We start from the raw sequence: 24,431 nt of genomic DNA on the forward strand, positions 1-24,431 counted from the left end.
CCCTTTTTCCCCCCATTGGCCCCCTCCATCCTACTCCCATCCCCTCCCCAGGTCTTCACCACATTATTGTCTATCCATGGGTTATGCATATAAGTTCTTTGGTTAATCTCTAGCTTAAGACGATGCTTTAATTTTTCCTGTGCAGTTCAAATATGTAAATAAACTTAATTATAGGTAGTTTTAGTGATAACTTTAACCTTTAAAGTAATAATTCTGTCTAGCATTCATAGATATAGGGACCATATGCCTGTTCCTCAAGTTATGATTTTTAAGCTTCCACTTACTCTGTGTTTTTTTTTTACTAAAAATGGGTACCTTCCTCAAATAAATTTCTATCATGAGATACATATTAATTTTTATAAAATATAAATATGCTAACAGATTTTCCTTGTTATTAAAAAACAAAGTTTTGAAATTTGGAGAATAATGTGAACCTTAAAATAAAAAATGTTACTGCTTTATAGTCAATCATACTTTAGTTTTTAACCGAAAAGAGAGTTGCCCTTTCCATCACCTACCACATTCACCAGATTTGGTTCCTAATCACTGTGTACAGTTTTTAAAACCAAATGCTCCTTGCCAGTATTGGGTCAATTTAAAAGAATGTCTGAAAGGCTATGATGGCAATTAAAATGTTTTAAATTAAAAGGATGCTGCTTGAGGGAGAATGCTTGTTTGAGAGAGAAAAGACAAGACTGTGTGTGTGTGTGTGTGTGTGTGTGTGTGTGTGTGTGTGTGACTATAACATGTTCCATAGTCAAATTTTATGTTGGAATTATTTGTGATGACACAACTTGTCTATGGATTAGGAAGCTAGTGTTTTTTGGTTTCTGGTTTTATACTATTATGCCATTAGAGGGCAGTATTGTCGAGGTTAAATTTGCCTTTTTAACTGTATTGAGTTGCAAACTTTATAATTTATAGTAAGCAAATTTAAGGTCTTTAATTTTCAGTATTATTAAATTGTTACCGCAAATGATGCATCCCTGAATATTTCAAGTTAATAGAGGACATATATAACGGGTTAAGCTATTTTACACCAGATCTCTTGATTTGAGTTTGGAGAAGGGAATTATTTGGTCATTGTGACCAAAAAGGTGAAATACATATTTTACAGTTCCCCAGCCCCTCTGTAGGATTGAGCTTATAAAAATAGCCATTAAACTCCAAAAATTTGCCTTAGGGACTTACTGAAAACAGATCTAAGAAGGATTCAACCTGTAGATTGATTTTTCTAGCTATAAGTAGAAAAAGAAGTGATGGCTATGTTAAGGCTTCCCGCTTTAGGGATATTTGGGGAGGATCCCCTTGATTTTATCTGTTAGATTACTTTTTGCTTCAATATATATGTGCCTAGCTGACGATAAAATGTTTTTTGTTTCTACAAGTAATAAATTCACGGAAAGGTAGTATTTCTCAAAAAGCAAATGTGATTTTTTTTTTCACTCTAAGATCCAGTGTAAAATTCACTGGCTTTAAACAGAAGTATTATTACAGCAGGGTTATCATCTTTATAAATAAAACCGCCTGTAAAATCCTCCCGTTACTGCTGCCTGTAAGAACTAGATAATTGAAATCGAGACACTGGAGCTCCTGCAAGTCTTAGCAGTGGGACTGGGCATGCCCAGTAGCTCAGACGGTTCTGGTTGCAAATAGGAAGCTTTTGCCGATCTGCAGCCGCGGGGACAGGCAGCTCCAGGGACGGGGTCTGACTTCCATAAACGTAAGCACGTGCGGGGCCCCGATCGTATTTTTTCGGATCTCTGGACGTTTTTGCCGAAGCAGTGGTCCGGCTTTTGGAAGCAGTGGAGGCTCGGAGGCCCCGCACCCGGGCCCCCGCGAGTGCGGCCTTGGCCAGCCCACCCGATGAGCGGGATCGGGAGGCTGGGGGCGGGGGATGAGGGGAAGGCAGCAGAGCGGGAGGAGGGCGGGGAAGGGAGCCTGGAGCAGGGAGAAGGGGCGGCTCCATTGGCGCGCTGGCCAATTGGCGCGTCTCTTCCCTGAATATATTTTGCACCGAGACCAGAGCCCTGGTCTAGATCCTAGTGGAGCCCGGCCGCCGACCTGAGAGTCTTCTCAGCACAGCACTGTGATCGGCATCTCCCCTGGATCGCCAGCCCCAGAAGCCGGGTCTCTGTAAATTAGGGCAGCAGTTCTCTATTTCTCCCTGGCAGCAGAGAGAGCTAGAAGATTTTTACCTAGCTCAGACAGGCTGCTGATATTCCCTCTTTTTTTTTTTCTTTTTCTTTTTTTTTCTTTTTTTTGGCCGCGAGGGTGTTTTTGGCTGCAATTGCATGAAATCCCAATGGTGTAGACCAGTGGCGATGGATCTAGGAGTTTACCAACTGAGACATTTCTCAATTTCTTTCTTGTCATCCTTGCTGGGGACTGAAAACGCCTCTGTGAGACTTGACAATAGGTAAATGTCGGCTGGGATAGTTTTTTAAAATTTACTCGAGGTACTTGTAATAATGCAGGTGAAAGATAGCCCGGCAAATTCCTTTGTCCATTGCTGAGAGATCTGGTGACATGGATGTTGCTTTTTGCAATGTTTAGAATAGCCTTCTTTTTGCCAGCCTGGCCAGAGAACGGGCTTTTAGCACATTATGTAATTTAGCCCTTTGTGGCTCACTAAAATAGGGAAATGTCTGGATATTCGTTATTAAGAGAGTGACTTATGTTTTTCTGGAGGATAATATAGCCTTAAAGAATATTTCAAAAATGATGCTATAAACATCACAGAATTAGGAAATCCTTTTGTGTATTTGTTGGACGTTTAAGATAATTCCATTTATTGATCCCCCCCCCCCTTTTTTTTTTCCAGCTCCTCTGGTGCAAGTGTGGTAGCTATTGACAACAAAATCGAGCAAGCTATGGTATGTACTGATTACAAATCATTTGTACTAATGTGGGCACAGTACAAAAAAACGAGATGTCTTAGGATGGAACCAGTGCATTCGTAGTTAAGATGATGATTGCTCTTCATACATTCAGAAATGCCTGCACTGCCTCCATTCTGCCAGGGCGAAGCCGCGAACCAAGGCTGCTTTGGAGAGAGAAGGGGGCGCTGAGTATTGACTGTTCTTTCCAAGACCGCTCTCTCCCACCTCGGGATCTGTGCAGAGGTTCCCTTTTGCCGGGGAATTGCTAGGGAAGTGCTTGGCCCTGCGTGTCCTTCGGTCGGGAGCGCATCTCTAGGGATGTGGCTTTACTAGAAATCCTAAGGTTCACTGGGGATCCCGGGTGGGGCGGAGACCCCAGGAGTGAGGACCTCTAGAAGGGGCCTTGTAGACTGGGCACAGATGGGCTCCAGGGACACAGGTGACTGCACAATGAAGACGGATCCGAAAAAAGTTTTGTCTTCCCAGCCTGCGCTTGGATTTCTCCTATTTTTTATTTCCGCCTTGGCCGTTCTTTGTTATTGGAGCAGCGCCTGTGGCTCTTCTCACGGGATTCTCTGCCCACTGTTGCTAGGCAAACTCTGAACCTTTTAATTCGGAGCTATAAATAAATCGAGCTCTCATTGGCTGCAACGTCTGCTCAGGTTTCTGTGATGTCAGCTTAATCACGAAAGGGAGGGGGGGTGAGGGTGGAGGGAGGAAAATGCGGCAACTTGCTCTGTAGGAACTGGCTGCAGCCGGTGCTGAGGGAGGCGGTCGGTCTGGTGGCGGCGGAGGGCGGAGGGACTTGGGGGCGGGGAAGTGGCCTGGACATCCCTGCGGCGGCTCCTGCTTGGCGACTCGGAGCCCTGTGCATAGTGCCACCTCAAATAGGAAACGTGATTGTTGGCGTGGTTGGCTAAGGGCTGCAAAAAGAGCATAGACTTAAAAAGTTCATCAGTTACACATTAAACTTAAGTATTGAACTGTTGTGATTGCATTCAGTAGATTTTCCCCTTGCCATTAAAGGAACAATAAAGGCAGGTTATGTAAATGAGTAGGAGAACCAGGCAAAGTAATACTTTAGAAATACAGAGTCTGGGAAATAGTAAGTAGGAAGTTAAACCCTTTTTTTCCTCTCCCTTTCAGGATCTGGTGAAAAGCCATTTGATGTATGCGGTTAGAGAGGAAGTGGAGGTCCTCAAAGAGCAAATCAAAGAACTAATAGAGAAAAATTCCCAGCTGGAGCAGGAAAACAATTTGCTGAAGACACTGGCCAGTCCTGAGCAGCTTGCCCAGTTTCAGGCCCAGCTGCAGACTGGCTCCCCCCCTGCCACCACACAGCCGCAGGGGACCACATAGCCCCGGGCCCAGCCAGCCTCCCAGGGCTCAGGACCAACTGCATAGCCTCCTATGCCCCCTGCAGAACTGGCTGCTGCTGTCTGAACTCAACAGACCCGAGATGATGTACTAGGGGGAATCGACCTCCACAACCACCCATTTCATTGCTCGCTGCAAAAGAGACGTGAGACTGATAATATGCCATTATCTCTTTTTTCCAGTATTAAACACCCATGTGCTTTTGGCTTGAAGAAATTTCTTAGTTGGGTGAATTAAAGGTGAATAAGAGAATTAGCATGGATATACTGGGACCTCATGCAGCTTGGCAGATGTTCGAGAAATGGTTTAATTCATGCTGAGGAGCTGTGTGCCTTTCCACCCCTTCCCTGCTCCCTGCCCTCACTTTCAGGAGTTCTCCTGCTTGCACATAGTGTACAACATGGGGCTTCGGAGCAGTGGAGCTCCACTGGACTGTCCTCTCTCCTCTTCTCCCCATGAGGAACTTGAAAGGGAGGTAAAAGGAAAGACTGGTGCATAGTCTCTTCTAACATGAGGGGAAACAGTTCATTGATTGTCACCAAAATCCATAAAAAACAACTGTACTGTGTGCCTCTTGCTGAAACAGTGGATGACACAAAACTATTAGAGTGACTAAAAGGTGACAGGTAGCTGGGACCTAGGCTATCTTACCATGAAGGATGTTTTGCTTATTATATATTTGTGTATGTAGTATAACTATTTTGTACAATAGAGGACTAACTACTATTTAGGTTGTACAGATTGAAATTTAGATGTTTCATTGGCTGTCTGAAGAGGTGTGGATTGTCCTTAATAGAGATTACATTAAAAATGCTACGTGAAGAAAACCACACCTAAAGAAATTTTAAGAATTTGGCCCAGTTAGTCACTTTGTGTAATCTGAAATCTTATAGCTGCTGAATATCTTGAAGTAAATTCCTGTTCACTGAAGTGTTTTGATTGAGCTGGTTGAATACTTTGAAAAATGATCAGTTTTAGCTAATGAGATGAATTTCCCAGTAGGGTGTTCTGCCTATTACCTGTATAGTAGTTAAGTGCATATGTTTCTGTGCATGTTCTCTACACAGTTGTAAGGTGTCACTGTATTTAACTGTTGCACTTGTCAACTTTCAATAAAGCATATAAAATGTTGATAAACAAGTGTTTTCATATTACAGTGTTAACATAATTGCGATCATTTCCACAACTATTTCTAGCTAAAGTTAAAACAATTTGACTAGTGAAATCTTGAAGAAGGATAAAAGGGTTGGGCAAAGTGGGAGTGCTAGTGGTTTGCCTATAGAAGTAAAAAGACATAGACATTGCATTATTTCAGCCAGTATGGGTAGAGAGACATAGTGAAGGGAGACAGGAGCTTAGTTCTTCAGACTAGTGTGACCTGAACAAATGGCTTCACCTCTCAGGACTGAGGTGGGGTATTGAAAGAAATAGTCTCTAAGTTCCTCTGTGGCTTTAAATTTCTAGGAGTCCATGAAAGTCGTAATCTTCCAGTGTTCACCAGCTGAGGGGAATGAGCCTCATTCTATGTATAATCCCACTAAGCAGCTTTAGGATCAAAAGATGGAAGTTAGAGAAGCTAGTTTCCACTTTAAGAACACCCTGAGTTGGGATGTCTTTCCTATTGTGGATTGAGGTTCTATCTCCTGGGAATGTCCAAGCAAAAGACAGGTTTCCTCTACTGCATTTGAAGTGGGTCTAGAGCAGTGATGGCGAACCTATGACACGCGTGTCAGAGGTGACACGCAAACTCATTTTTTGGGTTGATTTTTCTTTGTTAAATGGCATTTAAATATTTAAAATAAATATCAAAAATATAAGTCTTTGTTTTACTATGGTTGCAAAGATCAAAAAATTTCTATATGTGACACGGCACCAGAGTTAAGTTAGGGTTTTTCAAAATGCTGACACACCGAGCTCAAAAGGTTCGCCATCACTGGTCTAGATGAACAAGGGTATCCCAGTTGATTCCTTAAGACTATAAAATAGGTCAAAATGTAAAATTTAGAAACCTAAAGCAAATGGGCACCTGAGAGGTGAGCCTGAGGGGTCCCACTCTGTTCTAGGAGCAATGTCAGCTCCTGTCACATTAAACAGGCTGGATTTACCAGCTCTGTAATCTGCCCAAGGACCTCAGCAATGGCCCCTTCCCATGCCCCTTCCACCCAATGGGAATCGGCATTCCTGAGCTCTAAGGCCTACTTAAGGATTTGCAGAACAAGGACTTAATTTTTCTGAATCCTTCATTCTCTAATGTAGTGCTGTTGGGAGATGGACAGACGAATGGAACATCAGAGTTCCCTGAAAAGAAATGGGCGGTGTGTGTGTGTGTGTGTGTGTTATAAAGCTCAAAGTGACTGGTGTGGCCACACAGAGCTCATGGTGAACAGTAACTGCTGATTACCATAAGCCAGTGGCAATGGTCTAGGGAAATTGGAGAGGACTTAAAAAAATCGTTGTCATATTAATTTAAAGATTATATAACTTAGGCTTAAAGGGATATTTATGTAATAATTATATTTCCTTTAAAAAGAAAACTGTAGTGACTAAAATCTCTACTCATTTTATCTTTATGTTTTCAATGAAGATCCTCAATGCCAAAGGTGGTAATTGTGGAAAATTTGTAAAATTTTATGTCAACGTGTCATTCAGATAACGGAGAACGTTCTTCTAGGTTATTTAACGGAATTTGGGCCTTTTTATTTAAAACGTGGTACTCCTGCCCGGCTCAGTGGATCAGTGCTATCCCATGCACTGAGAGGTCACTGGTTTGATTCCCTGTCAGGGCACATGCCCAAGTTTCCTGCTTGATCCCCAGTAGAGGGTGTGCAGAAGGCGCAGCCAGTTGATGATTCTCTCTCATCAATGTTTCTATCTCTTCCTCTCTCTCTAAAATCTATAAAAAAAATATTAAAAAGACAACACAAATAAAATGTGGCACTCCTGTGACATTTTGGAGCTGAATATTGTATGTGAAATAAGAATGAGTTAAAATCAAAATGTGTTTTTCCATATATGTTCATTTTAGTAATCACTAAACATGCTTAAGTCAGAAATTTTCAACCTTTTTCATCTTGGGGCACATATAAACTAATTATAAAAATTCTGTGGTATACATAAAAACATTTTTTGCTGATGTGACAAAAAATAGTTATGATTTTGATTCATTCACACCAGACAGCTATTGTTGTGTTGGCTGTTGTCATATTTTTATTTGACAACCTAAGGGAAAAGAGGTGAGTGCCCCTGAGTAAATAGGTATTGCATGTTTTAAAAATCCTTAAAGCACATTGCTGCTTTAAGTGATTGACTTATATTTCAGGATGTTTAAGGTAATTTAAAAAGGCATTTTACTACTTGTTTACAGACGTGATTAGGCCTTTGTTGGTCTGTGAGTTATTACATAATTGAGTGTATCACACTTAATGTTCAGTGGAGCAGGAAAGATTTAACAGGAATAGAATGTTGTACCAGTGCTGGGTGTTCATGACATCAGCAATTGCAGCAGGAGAGACTGCTGATCAGTGAAGGAGAAACAGAATTTTACATGATTTGAATGAATGTCTGATTTGTTTCAAATTAACAATGTTCATAACTCAGCAATTCTGTATTTTTTTGCATACTTTTAAAGCAAAAATTTACTTTTCATTATGTGATGAGTATGCAATGCCAGAATTAATTTGAAATTTACGTAAGAAATGTGTAAAAGTTAATTATAACTGAAATTAAAAATGAACACTTATTTCAATAAACACTACTCTGCCCTTGCTTTATGCAAAATAAGTAGTTGGAGCTACTAGGGGCCTGGCAACACAACTGCTTTTCAACAGCAATATGACATTAAAGATTAGAAACAGGCAGAGAAACTGAAGTTATTTCTTATGGAAAAAAACTCTATGTAAACACAGTGCTATGAAATGCCAGGCAGGCCCAAAGTCTGTGATTAGTAATCAGACCTTATTTATCAACAACTATTGGACGGTTCAGTGGCCATTTTAAAATGTGCAAAATTACTACAATATTACAGTATAAACCTGTGCTTCAATCCAGGTGTTTTGGAAACATGTCTATGGGATATAACAGAAGTTCCTTGAGTCAGAGAGAGTGAGACATCAGGAAGTGGTCGTGAATGTGGCAGTTGGAGGGTGTACGCTCCGTTCCCAGACTAATGGGACCAGTTGCTACTTAGCTCCATTCAGTTGTTGCTCTGTGGGAATTCAAGCATGGTATTGCCAGATCTTCCCATTTTTCAAGATCCAGGCTCTACCTGAAAATTTCTGATTGTTGGACACGATGCAGACCAAACAGAAGCACACCTACTATGCTGATTTGGCTCACAGGCCTGAAGTTTCCACTCCCTGCTTTCTATATTTGTCTCAACAACCAGACTCAAGTCCTAAATGGCCACTTACGGTTCAGCACAAAACAAAATGAAACAAATATGCACACACACACACACACACACTAGAGGCCCAATGCACGAAAATTTGTGCAAGAGTAGGCCTTCCTTCCCCCAGCTGCCGGCAACGGCTTCCCTCCAGCACCCAGCTTCATCAGGAAGGACATCCGGAAGGATGTCCGGTCTAATTAGCATATTGCCCTTTTGTTATTATAGAAAGGTTTTTATTGATTTTAGAGAGCAAAGGAGAGGGAGAGAGAAACATTGATGAGAGAGAAACATTGATAGGCTGTCTCCTGCATGTCTCCCACTAGGGATCGCTGCAAACCGGGCATCGAGCTGGTGACCTCTCCGTGCATGGGATGAAGCTCAACCAACTGAGTCACAATGGCCAGGGCACAAAACAACCTTTTTGATTAGAGAATGTGGGCACAGGCTCTCTGGTAAAAAAGCTATGTGTTACTTTATTGAGAGACCGTCATTGAATACCTTCCACGTGCCAGAGATAGTATAGTGAACAAGCCACACTGTCTCTGTCCTCAAGGGCAGCCCCAGGAGCTGCCTTTAAGATAAATGAGGTACTTTGTTTTCTGGTGAAATTTGCTTGCCTTATGTGATATAATAACAATAATTCTAAATTCCTTCTTGGATGAATCCTTTGGCAAGATTATTTCTGAGAGTTCTTTAAAAACACTTGTTAAGTTAGTAGCATTTGCTCATGGTGGTATAAACTTCACTACATTTTATAGCTGGCTCATTTAGGGACAAAGACAGTGTTTGCAAATGTATGTTGTATCTCATATGCCTCAAATTTCCAGGAATAACATATTCCAATTAAAGTAATCTGCCCTATTGTGTCAAGTGCATTCAGTTTATGCTCTGATAGTGGTTGGTAGTTACTGCAGACTAGGAGACCAAGAAAACAGATTTAGTTTCTTTCCTTAAGAAGAAAGCAGATGTAATGACGGCCAATGGTACAGTCTGTACCAGCCCGGGACTGAGGGAATTCCTGGGAAGTGGGACTTACAATGCTAACATGAGGAAAGTCCCAGGCAAACTAGATCCCATTTCCTCTTTTACTTGGACACAGCCAAATCACATCTCCCAGCCCCTTGAAGTTAGGTGTGACCGTGGGCCTCAGTTTTAATCAATGGATTAAGAGCTGAAGTGATCAAACACTTCCAGACTTGGCCCTAAGAAAACTGATTCTGGATCTGCTGTGCTCCTTCCACTAACACTGACCCAGTGGACAAGACTGGTGTCCTTGGAGGTGACAGAGCCTTTGTCATCCTGGGTCCCTGAATGACTCTGGAGTGTCCTCCCCTACTATCCTGGATCCAGCCAGCACAGTCATGAGCAACAGTGTGTCAGTCATTAGGCATTTTAGAATCTGCTTGCTTCAGTGGCTAACCTGAACTCATGAAAATTAATACTCGGAAGTGGAGCGCTGCTGTCAAAAAAAACCTAAAATGTGTGGCATTGACTATGGGGTAGTGAGTGGTGATGAAACTATTGGAGGCTCAAGAGGTTGGGATCCATATTGTGAATTGGCAAAACTTTCCTGTGATAACTTAGAATGGTGCCTATGTGCTAGTGAGCATGTAGCTCTGAGGATCCAGAAAGTTAGGGACCCATGGCTTTTCACTGCATTTGGCAAAGGCTTTCAAGAAAAGAGTGAGATCAGGAGAAAGGAAAGGGAATAAAATGCAGAAATTTGGGCTGTCTAGTATTGGAAACACCTATTGTTTCTAGAGTTTAAAAATAAGACTGAAAAAGCAGTAAAGGCCCTTTAAGACTTTTTGGTTAGACAAGGTACTTCACTCCTTCAGCAAAGATGGGATAAAGGGTATGGACTCCCCGTATGTGCCTTTGGTTTCAGATGACTTCTAGGTGCTCACTGTTCAGCTGATGGAGTAGGCAGAGTTCTAAAACAACACATTCATGTCCAGAAAAATATTCACTGTTCAGCTGATGGAGTAGGCAATCAGAGTTCTAAAACAACACATTCATGTCCAGAAAAATATTTTAGGTCTTGCTACTGACACATTGAACTGATGGGATAAAAATAGGGAAGAAGCCTGCTAAGTGTGTGAGGGACTTTTATTGCCAAGGAAAACACAAGCCAGGTTTCATCATGTTGTCGAAACCTTCAAAGGACCCCCAGACTCCCAAACTTGCAGGAATTGGAATTAGGTGAAGCGAGTGTCTCAAGCTGCATAGCTCACAAGGAGAACATTCTCCTCAAAACCCACTTCATGTGTGACCATGGAGGAGACTGGACAAGAAAGCCTCCCAGAGCTAGGAGCCTGGAGTTTTAGAGGACAATGAGCCAGGGGTTTCTTCCCAGAGAGCAGAATCAGAGTCCAGTCAAGGAACTCCCACTGCCAGGGCAAAGGGGCCTCCTCAATGCCTCACCAACAGGATTTCATAACTACTGCGGGCTGGGGCCTCCGGTGTCCCACATGCCTCCTATGGGCATTTTATCACAGATCATGCCAGGGCTCCACCATTGCGATTGTGGAGATAAATTTGTCTTAGCTCCAGACCTTTAGGAGCCACATTCAAACCGGTGCCTCACCTGGAGATCTTGGAATTTCAGTGGGATATAGTAGCTGGATGGGACTTTTGGCTGCTGCCTCTGAGGAAAGTGAGGGTGTTCTATGAGGGCAAGAAGATTAAAAAAAAAATGTATATTTGGATCTAAAGGGAGGGCCATTCCTAAGACTGGTAGTCATTTATTTAAAAATGTCCTCTTCCTGGGTGAACAGACTGCAGTTCCCAGACTCCCTTGCAGCTGCATGAGCCCACATGATTGAATCTTAGCCAAAGGAGCACGGGCACAAATGCTGTTTTGTTATTTCCTGACTCATAAAAACTGCCCATGGGCAGTCCTTTCTGCTCTTTCACCTTCAGCCAGCTGGTTGGAGACAACTCTACTACCACTTTGTAAATTTCATGTTGGAGATGGCACAGTCTTACCAGCCTGGGTCCCTGAATGATGAAGTGGAGCAGAACCCCTTTCTTACCTCCCTACTCCCCAACCCGGAGCTACTTAAAACTGCTATAAGAGAGCAAGGAGAAATTTCAGTAACATTTCAGATATATGAATTTTAGTCTGTTAACTGGTACACAAACATGGACTACCGGAAGCAATACTATAATGTAAAGGAATTGAGAACCAAGGAGCAGTAGTGGAATTAGATGAGTTAAATACGTCATGGAGGGGTTCTGGGAAGAGGTAAACCTTGAAGTTGACTTTGAAGAAGTTGTAGAACAATACCTGAGAAAAATAACTTTTTACATAGTTATCAAAAGTAATTGCTTTCCCATGTGATAAGAATGAAATATCTTCCTATGAATTTGAGAAAAATACCTCTATGCAGTGAGAATTGGCCTGCTGAACTTGTAAAGTGTAACTTATTTTGAGAAACACCAATGGCAAGGAGCCAGCTAAGATCAAAGGTCACAATTTCATAATCCTCAGGCCTTATCAAGCCTACTGGCCAGAGCTGCCTCTCAGACATGTTTTTACAGTATTGTTGTTTTTTGAGGGGTGGGGGTGGGGGCTTAGAGATATCCCTTCTGAAACTTGGATATTGTTCTGAGTTCCAACAATCTTGAGTCTATCTATATTCCTTCATGGCAATAATCAGCTGATGCTGAGTCTTAGCTGTTGTCCACTGTGGCCTCCAGTCTGCCAGAGCCCACCATTCCTGGGATGGCCCCACACTGTTAATCGCTGGCATGTGTCACTCATCCGGTTACCTACCTGGCTTAGGTAGGCATTTGAAGTTGTGTCCCAAAGCCAGACTATATACCTGATTCATAAAGTTTTGTGACAATTCATTTAAAAAATGTTTTTAAAGTTCACATAATTTGGACCCTTAAAGAAAATACAACTAGAACTTGTTTTATTATCTATTTGGTTTTGTTTTACTTCATAGATCCAAGATGTTGGAAATGACAGACGGAGTTATGCTTTTCCCTCACAGGTATGGAATGGTGGAGTCGGGTCACAGCATGGAGATTTACGCTCTCCTGGGGAAAGGAAAATGGAACCCATGTGTTGTTATTATTATTCCATGTTATTGGGCAGTTAATATGTGCTAATCAATTGAAATGACAGTATCTAATTTTTCCTCACATCAGCCCTGTAAAGAATGTATTATCCCGAATTACAGGAGAAGTAAGTCAGTGTAATGAGCTAAGTGTGATGTAAACAAGTGTGTCTGACACCAGGCTTTGTGCTTTTAGCCACCATTTCAACCACTTCCAAAGCCAGGCAGCCCCATCCTGGGGAGCATGCCTGGGGCCCATGGCTGCCCCAGTGCTGGCCTTCTGTCCATTCCTCAGTGTGTGTCCCAAAGAGGGCTGCATGGGGCAGTGCAAGTCTGGGCTGGCACATGAATCCCGTCTCCGCTATTGAACAGCGATAGACAACACTCTGCCCTGAACTCTTCCCAGTCTGCCAAGCTGCTTGGCTAGCAGAACCAGGGACTTCTGTGTCCTTGTAAGGAGATTTTGCACCACAAAGGGAAGAGTAGGTGCCAGCTGAGTCAGAGACTCTACAGGTGAAAATAAACGGCACAAAGGCAAGTGGCCCCCTTCTCCCTGTCGGGCATGGCATCAGACAGAGCCACTGTGTAGATGAGACAGCTGCCTTTCCCAGCCTAATACCATAGCCACTTGACCTAGAAAAGCCAGCACTGGAGGATGAAATATTCCTATGGAGGATGTTACTATTCATTCATTCATAAAATCCACCACACTAATTAAGCACCCACCATATGCCAAGCTTAGGGACTCCCCCTGCGCCCCGTGCTGTGGGTACAGCAATGAAAACACTTCTACTTTTGAGGTGCCCCAGTCCAGAGGCATGGATAGTGTAAGAATTATTATAATGCAAAATATATTTCCCTCAATGTCATGGAACAAAGTGGAGGGAAGAATTAATTCTGCCTGGGAGGTGGGTAATAAGACACAGCTTCAGAAAGGAGGCTTTGGTCTTGTTCCAATTTTGTTTTGAGAAGAGGTGTTGGAACATCATCTGCTGTTGGCTGCTGAGTGTTCATTCTCCTCCTTTCTTTGGGAACCTCCTGTGTGACTACAGAAATGATCTGCTTGATATCCACCCTTTCTTGGCCATGGTGACCCAACCTGGTGCAGTCAGAGTCAACTTTAGCTCACAAAAGACTCAGAATCTTGTCCCTGTCTCTCTCTCTCTCTCTCTCTCTCTCTCTCTCTCTCTCTCTCCTGGATTCAGTTTGAAAATGAACTGCTAATAGTGCTGCAGCCATGAGCAAAGAGCTGGGGCTCCTGCAGGAGCCATGATGTAGATTCAGAAGATGGAGGAAGCTTAATGAAAACTGGGCAGAGAGGTTGATCTTTGCAACTCATTTGAGCCCTACAATCATCCGGTCTGAAGCTACACCGACCCCTGGGCATTGTTCTTTTCTCTGAAGCTGGTTTTAGTTAGGTTTTCTGTGGCTTACAAACTAGAGGAGCCCTAACTAATACAGGTCCTTTCTCTGTTTCCCTGCCAACAGATTAGGATTCTGTTCCATTTCTCTCCCACCACTTCCCCCCGCCCCAGGAATAATTATTGTTGCATACTTTCAATTCTCAAAGTTCTATAGGAGAGATAAGTCAGTTGTGAGATAAAGAACTAGAGGCCCCTTCCCATTGTTTCAAATTGAGCCCATTAGCGTGTGAAAAGGCTTACTAACACCATAGGTGAGGACGTGTTCTTTAGCTTACCTAACTGGTCCTTGTGCTTGAGACCATTCTGTGAAATGACCAGCAGTAATTTACATGGAGGTAGCTGTCAACTCTCTCCGGGGAGGTCATAGAAGTCTCCCCCAGAAAGTGGTGCTTGAGCTGTGCCTTTTAGGATAAGATGGAGATTTCCACGAGGGAGAGGAGGGGAGAGGGGAGGAGTGTTGGAGGCATCTTGTGAACAGGCAGAGGAATGGAAACTATGCTGGCTTCCTCCAACTGCAGTGTTGGCTGATGGGGTCTGAGAGGGGAAGCAGAGCTCAGGCCTGTAGGCCTTGTAATCACACTAAGGAGCTGTGAGGATGAAACATAAGTCCATTTATAAAGAGTTAAAGTGGAATGAGCTTGTATGCAGGGAAATCCGTTATTGAACTGCTGAAAGAGGTCAGGTGCAAGGGAAGAATCTAAGAAACTCGCCAGGAAGTAATGTGTCGGGGGTGGGGAGTGGGGAAGGGTGTAGGATCCTTCCAGCCCAGGTGATTGGTGGGTGATGGTGCCATCACCAGGACTGGAATAGAACGGTAAACCGGTCTGGGAGCTTGAGCATTTTGAATAGGTAGAACTAGGAGCCATCGGATAGGCCAGTGATGGCGAACCTATGACACGCATGTCAGAGGTGACATGCAAACTCATTTTTTTGGTTGATTTTTCTTTGTTAAATGGCATTTAAATATATAAAATAAATATCAAAAATATAAGTCTTTGTTTTACTATGGTTGCAAATATAAAAAAATTTCTATATGTGACACGGCACCAGAGTTAAGTTAGGGTTTTTTAAAATGCTGACACACCGAGCTCAAAAGGTTCGCCATCACTGGGATAGGTATCTAAGAAAAGGTTTCTTCTTGCCAGTTTGACGGACAGCTCTGGGCCCGTGAGAGAGACCTGGGCGAGTCAGCAGAGGGTTGGTGCTAAATAGTGCAGAGCTCTTCTCCTGGGCACATCTAGGCTACCTTTCTCATCCATGCTGGCCATAACATGCAGCCATGGAAGGACTGTCCATGGGACCTGCAGGCGAGGCCCTAAGGAACTTGGCACAGTCTGGGCATCCCACGCTAAGTGGAAGGACTGAGGGTGTGGGAGCACAGAGCTTGGCTGCAGGAGCCAGGCCCTCTGAGTGGCTGTGTGGATCAGGGCTCCTGCTCCCCAGATTGCCTCCCAACTCAGAATGAGCTATGAAAAGAATAAAAAGTTAACTTGACCTGCGAGGCCTCAGACATTTTGGGGGAGGGATGTTAGCCTGTCTTGATTAACACAGCTGGAGTGAGTGAGCTGAGAGTCATTTCTGTGAGTGGAGGTGAGCTGGGGGGCAATGTGCTGCTCAGGAAAAGTCTAGTCCAGGAAGAAAGGTGGAGGATGGAGCCTGAGGAAACCCGGCTGAAGGAGGAGCTGAAGAAGATGGGGTCTGAGAGGAGGTGAGGGCGGCAGGTGAGCCCCGGGAGGCAGGGGCATTTAGGAAGAGTGTGGGTGACATTGTAATGTGCTAGAGAGATGTCAGGACAGAGTGACAACAGAAAAGTGTTCACAGAGGTTGTCAAGTAAAGAAGGTGATACGCTCAGGTGGGCTGGAGCAGAAAGGTGCTGTGAGGGGCCTGAATGATGAAAGGGGTCAAGGGGAGCTAATGAGTGGAGTCAGCAGTCTAAGGAACTTGTCTAGAAGAGAAAGAAGAGAGGTAAAGAAACAACTAAACAGAAGGTCAAGGGGAAAATGTAAAACAGGATTATTTGCACATGCTTATCAATCATAGGTAATGACTTACGCTCTCTGAGGAAGCAAGAAGAAATTGGACCCACAACAGAGGTGGCAGAATCAGGCCTCTCAGAGAAAGGACAAGAAAGTGAAGGTGGATGCAAATACGGATCAATTGCAGGTGGTGGTGGTGGTGGGGTGGAGGGTCTGAACATCCCCCTCCTATTAACCTAACTTGTCCTCTGTGATTTAGAAAGTGGGGATCCGCCCAGAAAGCTCAGATGGCAAAGTTTGGAAGTTTGAGAAAAGCACTGAAGACAGATAACAAAGAGGACTGGTGGACGGAAATGATTAAAGGCAAGGACTTTTGATTCTCACAGCAAATCCAAGCCCTGCACGTCCTTGGAATCTCTGCAGAAGCCCTGCCCCTCAGTCACCAGGCTCCAGGACTGGGGTCCGGGGCTGTGCAGAAGACAGGATGGACTCAGATGCAACTGGATATCATGGAGGCAGTAACAAGATAGTCCACATGGGAGAAAATGCAGGCCTGGGTTTGAGCAGTGGTTTAAGGGAAAGGGGAGGTGGGACTGGGATTTAAAGACATAAATGCTGTAGAATTGAGAGGACTGCATGACCAACTAGATATGAGGGTTAGGACATTGGTCCTGGATGGGCGCCTGGGACAGACAGTGTGTCTTTAGGAGGGTCTATCCCAGCAGTACTGACACCTACAAAGGTACACAACAGAGTCACACATTACACATTTTGTGGGGCTGGGGGTGTCCTACACAGCCTCTGGGTCTTCCCCCTCCCTCCTTTTACAGAGGGGACACTGAGTCCCAGGGGTGTGAAGTCACTTACCCATGATCGCAGAGTTAGTGTCCAAGACAGCCCTGGAACCCAATGATTGGAAGGGAAAGAAAAGAGTTGGAGAGAGACAGGGAGAAGAAGAGAGAAGGGGCATGCATTCGTTCATCCCTCCACTCACTTCTTCATTCGGCAAGTAGGTATTGCCTTTTAGGTTCTGGGACCTGCTTTTAGGGAACTTCTAGCCAGGGAGGGGGCATAGACCGCCTTTGGGAAAAGTGTGCAGGATTCGTGGGACCTCCAGGAGGAAAGAGTCATTTCTGTGCGGTGCTGGAGTGGGTGGATGCGAGTGCCAGGAAAAGCGTCCAACTTGACCGAGGAAGCAACTTGACGGAGTGTTAAAAGATGAGGTGGACCAAGTGGAAAAGGACAGCTCATCAGAAGGAGTGAGAGCCAGGCCAGAAAGCAAGCTGTCTGAGGTAGCCCTTAGGTTGAAGAGTGAGGGAGTGTATCCCCTTGGAAACCCTGTTTGACTGGTGGGGGAACGTAGTGGGAAACTTCAAAGAGAGGTCTTGCTGTAGCGTGGGGGATGGCTTCGCCCCTTGCGGGCCTGGTCAGTGCACATCAGCCAGCGGGTGGGAAGAAAGTTGTCTCGGAAAACTGGAGGGGGCAGAGCACAAAGCCAGACCCTGGGCTCCAGGATCAGCTCCACTGCACCCAAACCGCCAGATACCACACTGGGCACTTGGATCCTGGAGGCGAGTCAGATTTATAAATGACACAAATAAAAAGTGGCCGCGCTAAAACCCATGAGCAAGAGTGTTGAGAGAGGGAGTAATTCCATCCAGCTGGGAAGGAGGAGCAGAGGGAGGATCCCGAGGAAGAAGCAGGATTTCGATAGAGTTGATGGGAGTCATAGAGAAATAAAAGGTTTACTGGGGAACCATGAATTATTCTGATGGCATTTCTACCTTAGGGAGGAGTGTCCGTGGGTTTCACAGAAGCAGCGCTGGGACCTGTGTTTTCTCCGAGCCTGGCTCCTTGGGTCTGCCTACCTCATCCTCTCACATGCTGGGTCAGCAGTTCTCTTACTGGGGCTGTCTTGGCTTCATTTTCACAGTTTGTGTGGCTCTCTGTAGATGTGAAATAAATGTCCGTTGAATGATTAAAAATGGCGATGAGAAAATATTTGGAAGGGCCTCAATCCTCCCACCACTAGGGAAAATCTGGGATTTTAAAACAGAAAGTTTAGTTTGCCCACAGAGCTTCCTTCTCCAGGTTCTGCATCTTTTCATGTGTCTTCTGATGTTTTTGTGAATCCTTCTGAAGTTTGGTGAACCATTCCCAGAACAAGGTGTGTGTATGTCTTTGTCAAGTAGTAGATCAATTATTTTTTTAGAACAAAGTTTTAAATATTATAATAAAATATGCAGGATCATAAAGAAAACCTTTATATTAAAATACAGTTTCAGAATATTAAAAAAATAAATTAGTGGTATGGTAATAGAGAACGATTATTTTTAACATATTAACTAACAAGATCTAGCAGTAGACCTCATTAATTGCTGTAATTTTGAAGTAATAATGAGCTTAATGGCATTTTGAAATAACTACATCTGTAATAGATATGAAATATCTATGATTTCTACTGGTAATTAAGTCACATGAACTGCTAACACTACTATGGTTTGTTGTCTGCATTTATTACCAAAGGAAATGCTAAATGACAATTAGAGGTTAGTGAAGCAAACATGCATTTCTCCTCCACCACCACCCCCAACCCCCCATCCAAGCTTATGCAGCCAAGGAATTCTCTCCCTGGCCACCATTGCTCAGCATCTTCATCTGCCGTTACTATAAAGGCTGTGGTCGCTGGCGTGGGGCACCCCTGGGAATGGGCATCTGCCATAAACTGCCTCAGGGAGCTCAAGCAGGGAAGTGCTGGTGTTTGGGAATAATTTTGATCCTGTGGATGTAGGAGGAAATGGTTTGTCACCAGGAGAACCCCAGACTCAAAAGCTTTAACAGTTTGAATAGGCTGTTGGAAAAAAGTGTGTAGGACATGAAGGAGTGGGCTCCTGGTTTTAAGTATGCCTCAACTTTGAATTTTCTCCTTTTCACCTTAGTGACCAAGAATTCAGGGAGCTGCATAAGTACCTTTAAGTTCATAGAAGTTAGCTGAAGGTGTTTGTTTGTTTATTAGTTTGTTTGTTTTTTAGGCTGTGTATCAAATTGGAAATGATGAAAAAGTCGATGAGAGTGGGTAGAAACAGCCTCATTCTGCGTGTGGGTCAACATTTCTGCAGGGCAGTTTGGCTCTATGGACTCAAATCCCTAAGTGTGCGTATACCCTTTGGTCCAGCCATCCCATTGCTAAGTAATTGTTTTCTTAAGAAAGTAACTATATGCTGCTTATAAAGATACATGTACATAATGTTTATTGGTGTTTTAAACAATAGTAAAACAAAAATGAATCAAACGAACAAAAACCAGAAAAGATCACTTACAATAAATTGCAAAGAGGACTAAACCAAACATAGCCAGATCCAAAATAGTATCCCTGTTGGATGCCATTGGGAAAGCTAAGGCACGCACTGGTGGAAAACGCTAGAAGCACTTACGTGAATGCTAACAGTGGTCCCCTTGGCAAGGCGGGGCTACCCACAGCATTGTTTTCTCCTTCTGCTCTTCTAGGTTTTCTGAAGTTCCTGCAGGAGCTTAGATACATTATTTCCCAGGACATGTAGAGGACATTTGTGTGGACAGAGGACCGCTGCATGAGTTTCAAAAATCATTTCTCCACGAATTTACAGCTCAATTCAAATGTGTCTCTTAATCTCTTAACAGTGTGAATTCAATGAGACAATTTAAGAAAACAAGACAAAACAAAAACACAAAGGAAACCCAAAGTTCCCCCAAAGAAGTGTCTGAAGCATTTGCAGTGTAACCACCCAAAGCCAGACTATTTGGGGGGCGCGGCATCAGGACCCTCCTGCAGGCTCCTCTCCCCACTCACAGCGCGGACCTGGTGGTGAGACGTGGTCACGCCAGCTTCTGCCACTTCCAAGCGAATGTGTCCCTAGCAAACGAGTGGGCTGGCACCGGGCATGGGAGTGTGAGTGTCTCACAGGTCAGGGACCACTGGGCCCCTCGGACCTCGCCTCACTCCTGGGCGCTCACTTCCTCCTCTCACCTACAAGGAGCACACACTCTTCTTGCTAAAACACAGCCTTCTGGAACCGCTAACTTCAAATGTCTGAAAGCTCTGATGCTTTGGCTTTACAAACCTTATCTCACAGAGATTGACTGCATATCTATTGAAACAAATATTTATAGAACGTTTGGGCCTTTGCTCCACAAATATTTACTGAGTGCTCACGTCACAGACAGCAAACATTCTGGCCTCCCTGCAGGACCCTGGGGCCCCTCCATCCACCATCCATCAGCAGATTCCAAACATTCTTCCCAGTTTGGTTAAGGGAGGCCCTGGGGGTGAGGATGTAGAGCCGGGGAGGGGGTTTCCGGTCCTAGGCTGGGTGAGGGCCTTGCTGGGGAGGCAGGAGAAGCGGAACTTTGATGATGGTGAAGTTGGGCCGGGATGTCCTGGGTGCAGCCACCAGGAGCCCACGAAGAGGCAGAAGTGGACTGGTTATGTGCTGATGTGATCACAGGGCTTTATGCCATTCCTTCCTTCCTCCCCTCCACCCTCTACCTACATCTAAAGAGATCTTCTCTACATAACTGTACAGAGCTATGAGCACCCAATATATAGCTCCCATCGCCCACAGAAGGGAGACTGGAAGGAAAATCATTTCAACCTAGAAACAGTGCTAGGGGAGCATGAATTTAAAGGCAGTCTTGGAGCAAAGAAGGAATGACCAGCATGGCTGGAGGGCAGAGGAGGAGGATCCCAAGGAAGGAAGAGTGGGCGTAAAAGAAGAGATGTTTGATACCAGGCAGCAGGGCCCAAGAGGCAAGCTGATGGCCCCAGAGGAGGCTCGGGGAGTATCATGGTCACCCTCCGGCCGCAGAGTTGAGGCCTCAGGAATGTACTGATTCCCCTGCAGGAACCCTGTGCTGACGTCTGTGGGGAAGGCGGGGTGGGGGGAGGGGGCTGGGCAGGAGCCATGGCTGTGCGGCACAGGGACCGCTTGGGAAACATGCAGTGGGGGTGGCCCTGGGAGGAGGGAGCAGACCTGAGAAATATCTAGGAATAAAATGGACAGGTGGCAGGTAAGGAAACCGAGGGAGTGAGGGCCAGCAGTTCCTGGTGCTTTGCCTGGCAGCCTGCACGGTGAGGCAGGAAGCGGAGTTGTTTAGAGTTGGTGTTGGGACGGCCTGATGGGGAGCCCTGTAGGCAGTTGTTTGCTGGGATTGGGAGCTCGGGAGAGAGGACCCTGGGCCAGAGCTGAGCATTACAGACAGACCCGTCCTGGTAAAGGGGCCAGTGACCAGTGTACTACACGGGACCTTGGACTGGTTGTTTTATCTCTCAGGGCCTCAGTTTCCTCCTCTGTGTTGTGTGGATTGTGGTGGCGGTGGCGGTGGTGAGAATTAAATGAGATAAGCTATGTGTTGTGCTTAGAACAATGCCTGGTGCATTGAAGTGCCCCAAGAGTGTTAGCTGCTGTATGACTGTTTGGGACCCCTCGGGTTCTGAGTGGTGGCTGAAGCCTTATGAATGGATAGGGCGGCCCAGGGAGAGTTGTGTGTGAGCCGGGAGAAGCCCAGGACAGCTGTGACCCCGAGCAAGCAAGGAGCCTTTCTCACTCAGCTTTTGAGACTCTAAGGCAGAATGGTGGCTAGAATAAATCCCAGGGCTGTGGTTTCAAATATTTTAAAAATAAATTCTCAACAGACCTTCTACATGCTGCAAACAACTTAGTTTTATGAGCAAGTCAAATTAAACATCTACTCTTTATGTTTCTCAATGAACAGAGTGACACTGTCAATACCACACAGGACATTTCTAAGGTTCCTGGGAACTGCTGTTGAGTTGACACTTGAGGTTAACCTGCTGTGTGACCTTGGGGAGCCGCCACTCTCTCTGAGCCCGAGTTAATGCACAGTAAAATGAGTCGGTCAGATCAGAATCGTCGCTCAGGTTTCTCCCAGTCCTAAAAGTCTAGTTCTAAAGGCAGCTGCTAGGTGTTAGTTACTTGATGAACTTGGAAGTTCAAAGACAAATCTTCTTTAAAAACATGTGTCTATAGAGGGCAGAGGACAGGATTTGCCCACCTGATACCAAAGCAGGTGGCAGAGGACAGTGTGATGAAGCAGACAGTGCTCAGGTCTGGGCATCCCACAGCCCCAGCAGGGAGAGCCAGTCAGTTGGTTGGCAGCCGGCTGGGGCCCCTGTGTGTGAGCCACTGTGCTTGAGGTGGGCATCCGCCCATGACCCCGCAGACATGGTGTCTGCCTCTGTGCACTTACAATCTGATGGGGAAGGGAGATGTTGAACAAGTCCCGTTGATGAATAGAGTGATGCTAAGACCATGGGCAAGTTCCTGAATTTCTTCAAGCTTCTTTATAAAATGAGAACACAAATGTTTAATTTGAGGGGTGTTTGAGAGTAAATGCACTATATGGTTTATTTATTTACCTGTGATGGGCTTACAGAGATGCATGGAGTACAACAGAAGTTAATAAATGAGGACATGGGGATAAAGAGATAATATGACGAAGAAAAGGTAAATTAATCTCCAAGTTGCACATGGACGGCTCTGTATACTAGTTGCTAGCAGTGGGCTGCCAATTCAGTTCTGAGCTTCTAAGCTATCAAAGACAGAGGACATGTGATCAGTCTGATCATATCACTTCTGGTTGAAATTTTTCGGTGGCTTCCTATTGCCCTTAGACAAAAGCCAAGCGCCTTCATCTGCCCTACAGCCTTCTCTGCTCCCACCAGCCCTCACATTTTATGTCACAGAGAAGCCAAACTTCTCCCTTTGGACCAACCATTTCCTGCTTTCTTGTTCTTTCTTTCCCAGCTCAGCTCACCTGTCTCTTCCTCTAGGAAGCTTCCCTAACCCCGAGGCTGGGCGAGAGAGAGAGTGCTGCTCTCTGCTCCCCGAGAATCCTGTACTTCCTTCCTTGTGGGCTCCCGGCCTATAATTGCTGATCTGTCTTCCTCCCAGTCACCCAGCTCCTTTCCTGGGGCTCTGTTCTTCCCAGAGTGCCTTACACACCATGGGCTCTCAGTAAATATTAGCAGAATTAATGGATCTGCTGAAAGTCACACAGCTTTCCTGTCCTGAGATCTGTCAGGCTCCCCAACAGATCTTCAGAAAGGGGATGTCATGGAGCATAGGGGACACATAGTGTGGTCCTCAGCCTGGCTGGTCAGATTAAATAAGTGGTGATCTGGGAAAAATGGAAAATGATTACAGCAGGACTCTGAAAAAACTAATCTCAGATGATAAGAATTCAGGTGGGAGTTTACTAAAAGGGAGGGGAGAAAAGGGGGAAAGAGTGAGTTAAGATAGCTTATTTAAGACCTGCAAAGGCATATTTCTGTTAGCACCCCTTTTTGAGGCATATGTGTAGAAATTAGGAGATTTGGGAAATAAACAAAAGATCAACCCCAGAAAAGAGAGAGCAGAAGATGGTACAAAACCACAGACCCAGGGGATATGTTCTAGGTCAAAGGTCACAGAGGTGACTGGCCAGTGACTAATCTGAATTACCCACAATGTAGGTAGATAAAAGGTAATCAGAAGTTCACATCGTGAAACCTTTCAACTTTTCTGAGCTGTGAAGGTGCTATGGTTACCTCATGGTAAGTATTTCCAGAACCTTGAAAAATCATAATGAACATTCCACACTAACATTTTACAATTAGAGACTGATCCAAAGATGTTTAATTATTACACACACACACACACACACACACACAGGAGTGGGCAAAAGGAGATTTACAGTTTTGAGTATACAAAACACAGAGTTTATTCTTTTATTTATTTATAATAATAGGTTTGTGGCTTGGACAGACCCAAGGGTGCTTGTGAAGGGGATGGTTGGTAACAAACTAAGGCTACAACAGTGGGCTTGAGTCAGATGCTGAATATTGAGCATTCATTAAGGATTTCAAGCAGGGAGTGACACCAACAGAAAGCTCATCCTGAGAGCTATTATTTATTTGTATTATTTGCCTTATTCTTACTATTATTGTTATTATTTTGTATCCTTACTAATGATTTATCTTTTAGGTAAAGTTGACTGGTAATTTAACCTACTATATTAATATAGTAGGTTAAAGATATATATATATATAAAATTGGATTCTAAGCTACTTAAAAACAGTAAGAACATGTTCTTTGTTTGCAGTTTTCACAATATCTGTTTTAGAATCTTCACATCATACTCTCTTGTTGAATTAAATTGTATTCAAAGGACTGGAGATGTATAGTTTTCAGATGTAGGGAAGACATACTAAGCTTAATGATATAGGCTTACATTTCAGATGGGTTAAAAAATTACTCCTTTGTAAAAATATTCACTATCC

General features: G+C 44.3%; 1 protein-coding gene and 1 long non-coding RNA gene across 4 annotated transcripts in view; both read left to right on the forward strand.

The window, feature by feature from the left end:
• TSC22D1 (TSC22 domain family, member 1) overlaps positions 1-5,396 on the forward strand; it is a 170,729-nt gene extending 165,333 nt beyond the window's left edge. The window contains exons 1-3 of one of the 2 annotated variants that reach the window (XM_014537227.1): positions 2,012-2,419; positions 2,825-2,876; positions 4,029-5,396. In XM_014537227.1, coding sequence (XP_014392713.1) covers positions 2,295-2,419; positions 2,825-2,876; positions 4,029-4,241 — 390 coding nt within the window. In that variant the 5' untranslated portion in view covers positions 2,012-2,294 and the 3' untranslated portion in view covers positions 4,242-5,396. Of the gene's footprint in view, positions 1-2,011; positions 2,420-2,824; positions 2,877-4,028 lie in introns of those variants that run through there. The other variant, XM_005863231.2, reaches the window with a different exon arrangement.
• Positions 5,397-12,598: 7,202 nt separating this feature from the next.
• Positions 12,599-18,331, forward strand: LOC106725593. Of its 2 annotated transcripts, none has more exons than XR_001361512.1 (3): positions 12,599-12,647; positions 16,179-16,274; positions 16,374-18,331. It is a non-coding gene; the product is annotated as an uncharacterized LOC106725593 (long non-coding RNA). The 2 variants fall into 2 exon arrangements; XR_001361513.1 differs by lacking the exon at positions 12,599-12,647 and having other exon boundaries at positions 15,223-16,274; positions 16,374-17,123; positions 17,904-18,331.
• The last annotated feature ends 6,100 nt before the right edge of the window (positions 18,332-24,431 follow it).

This window comes from Myotis brandtii, unplaced genomic scaffold (assembly GCF_000412655.1).
Source record: "Myotis brandtii unplaced genomic scaffold, ASM41265v1 scaffold174, whole genome shotgun sequence".
Taxonomy (NCBI): domain Eukaryota; kingdom Metazoa; phylum Chordata; class Mammalia; order Chiroptera; family Vespertilionidae; genus Myotis; species Myotis brandtii.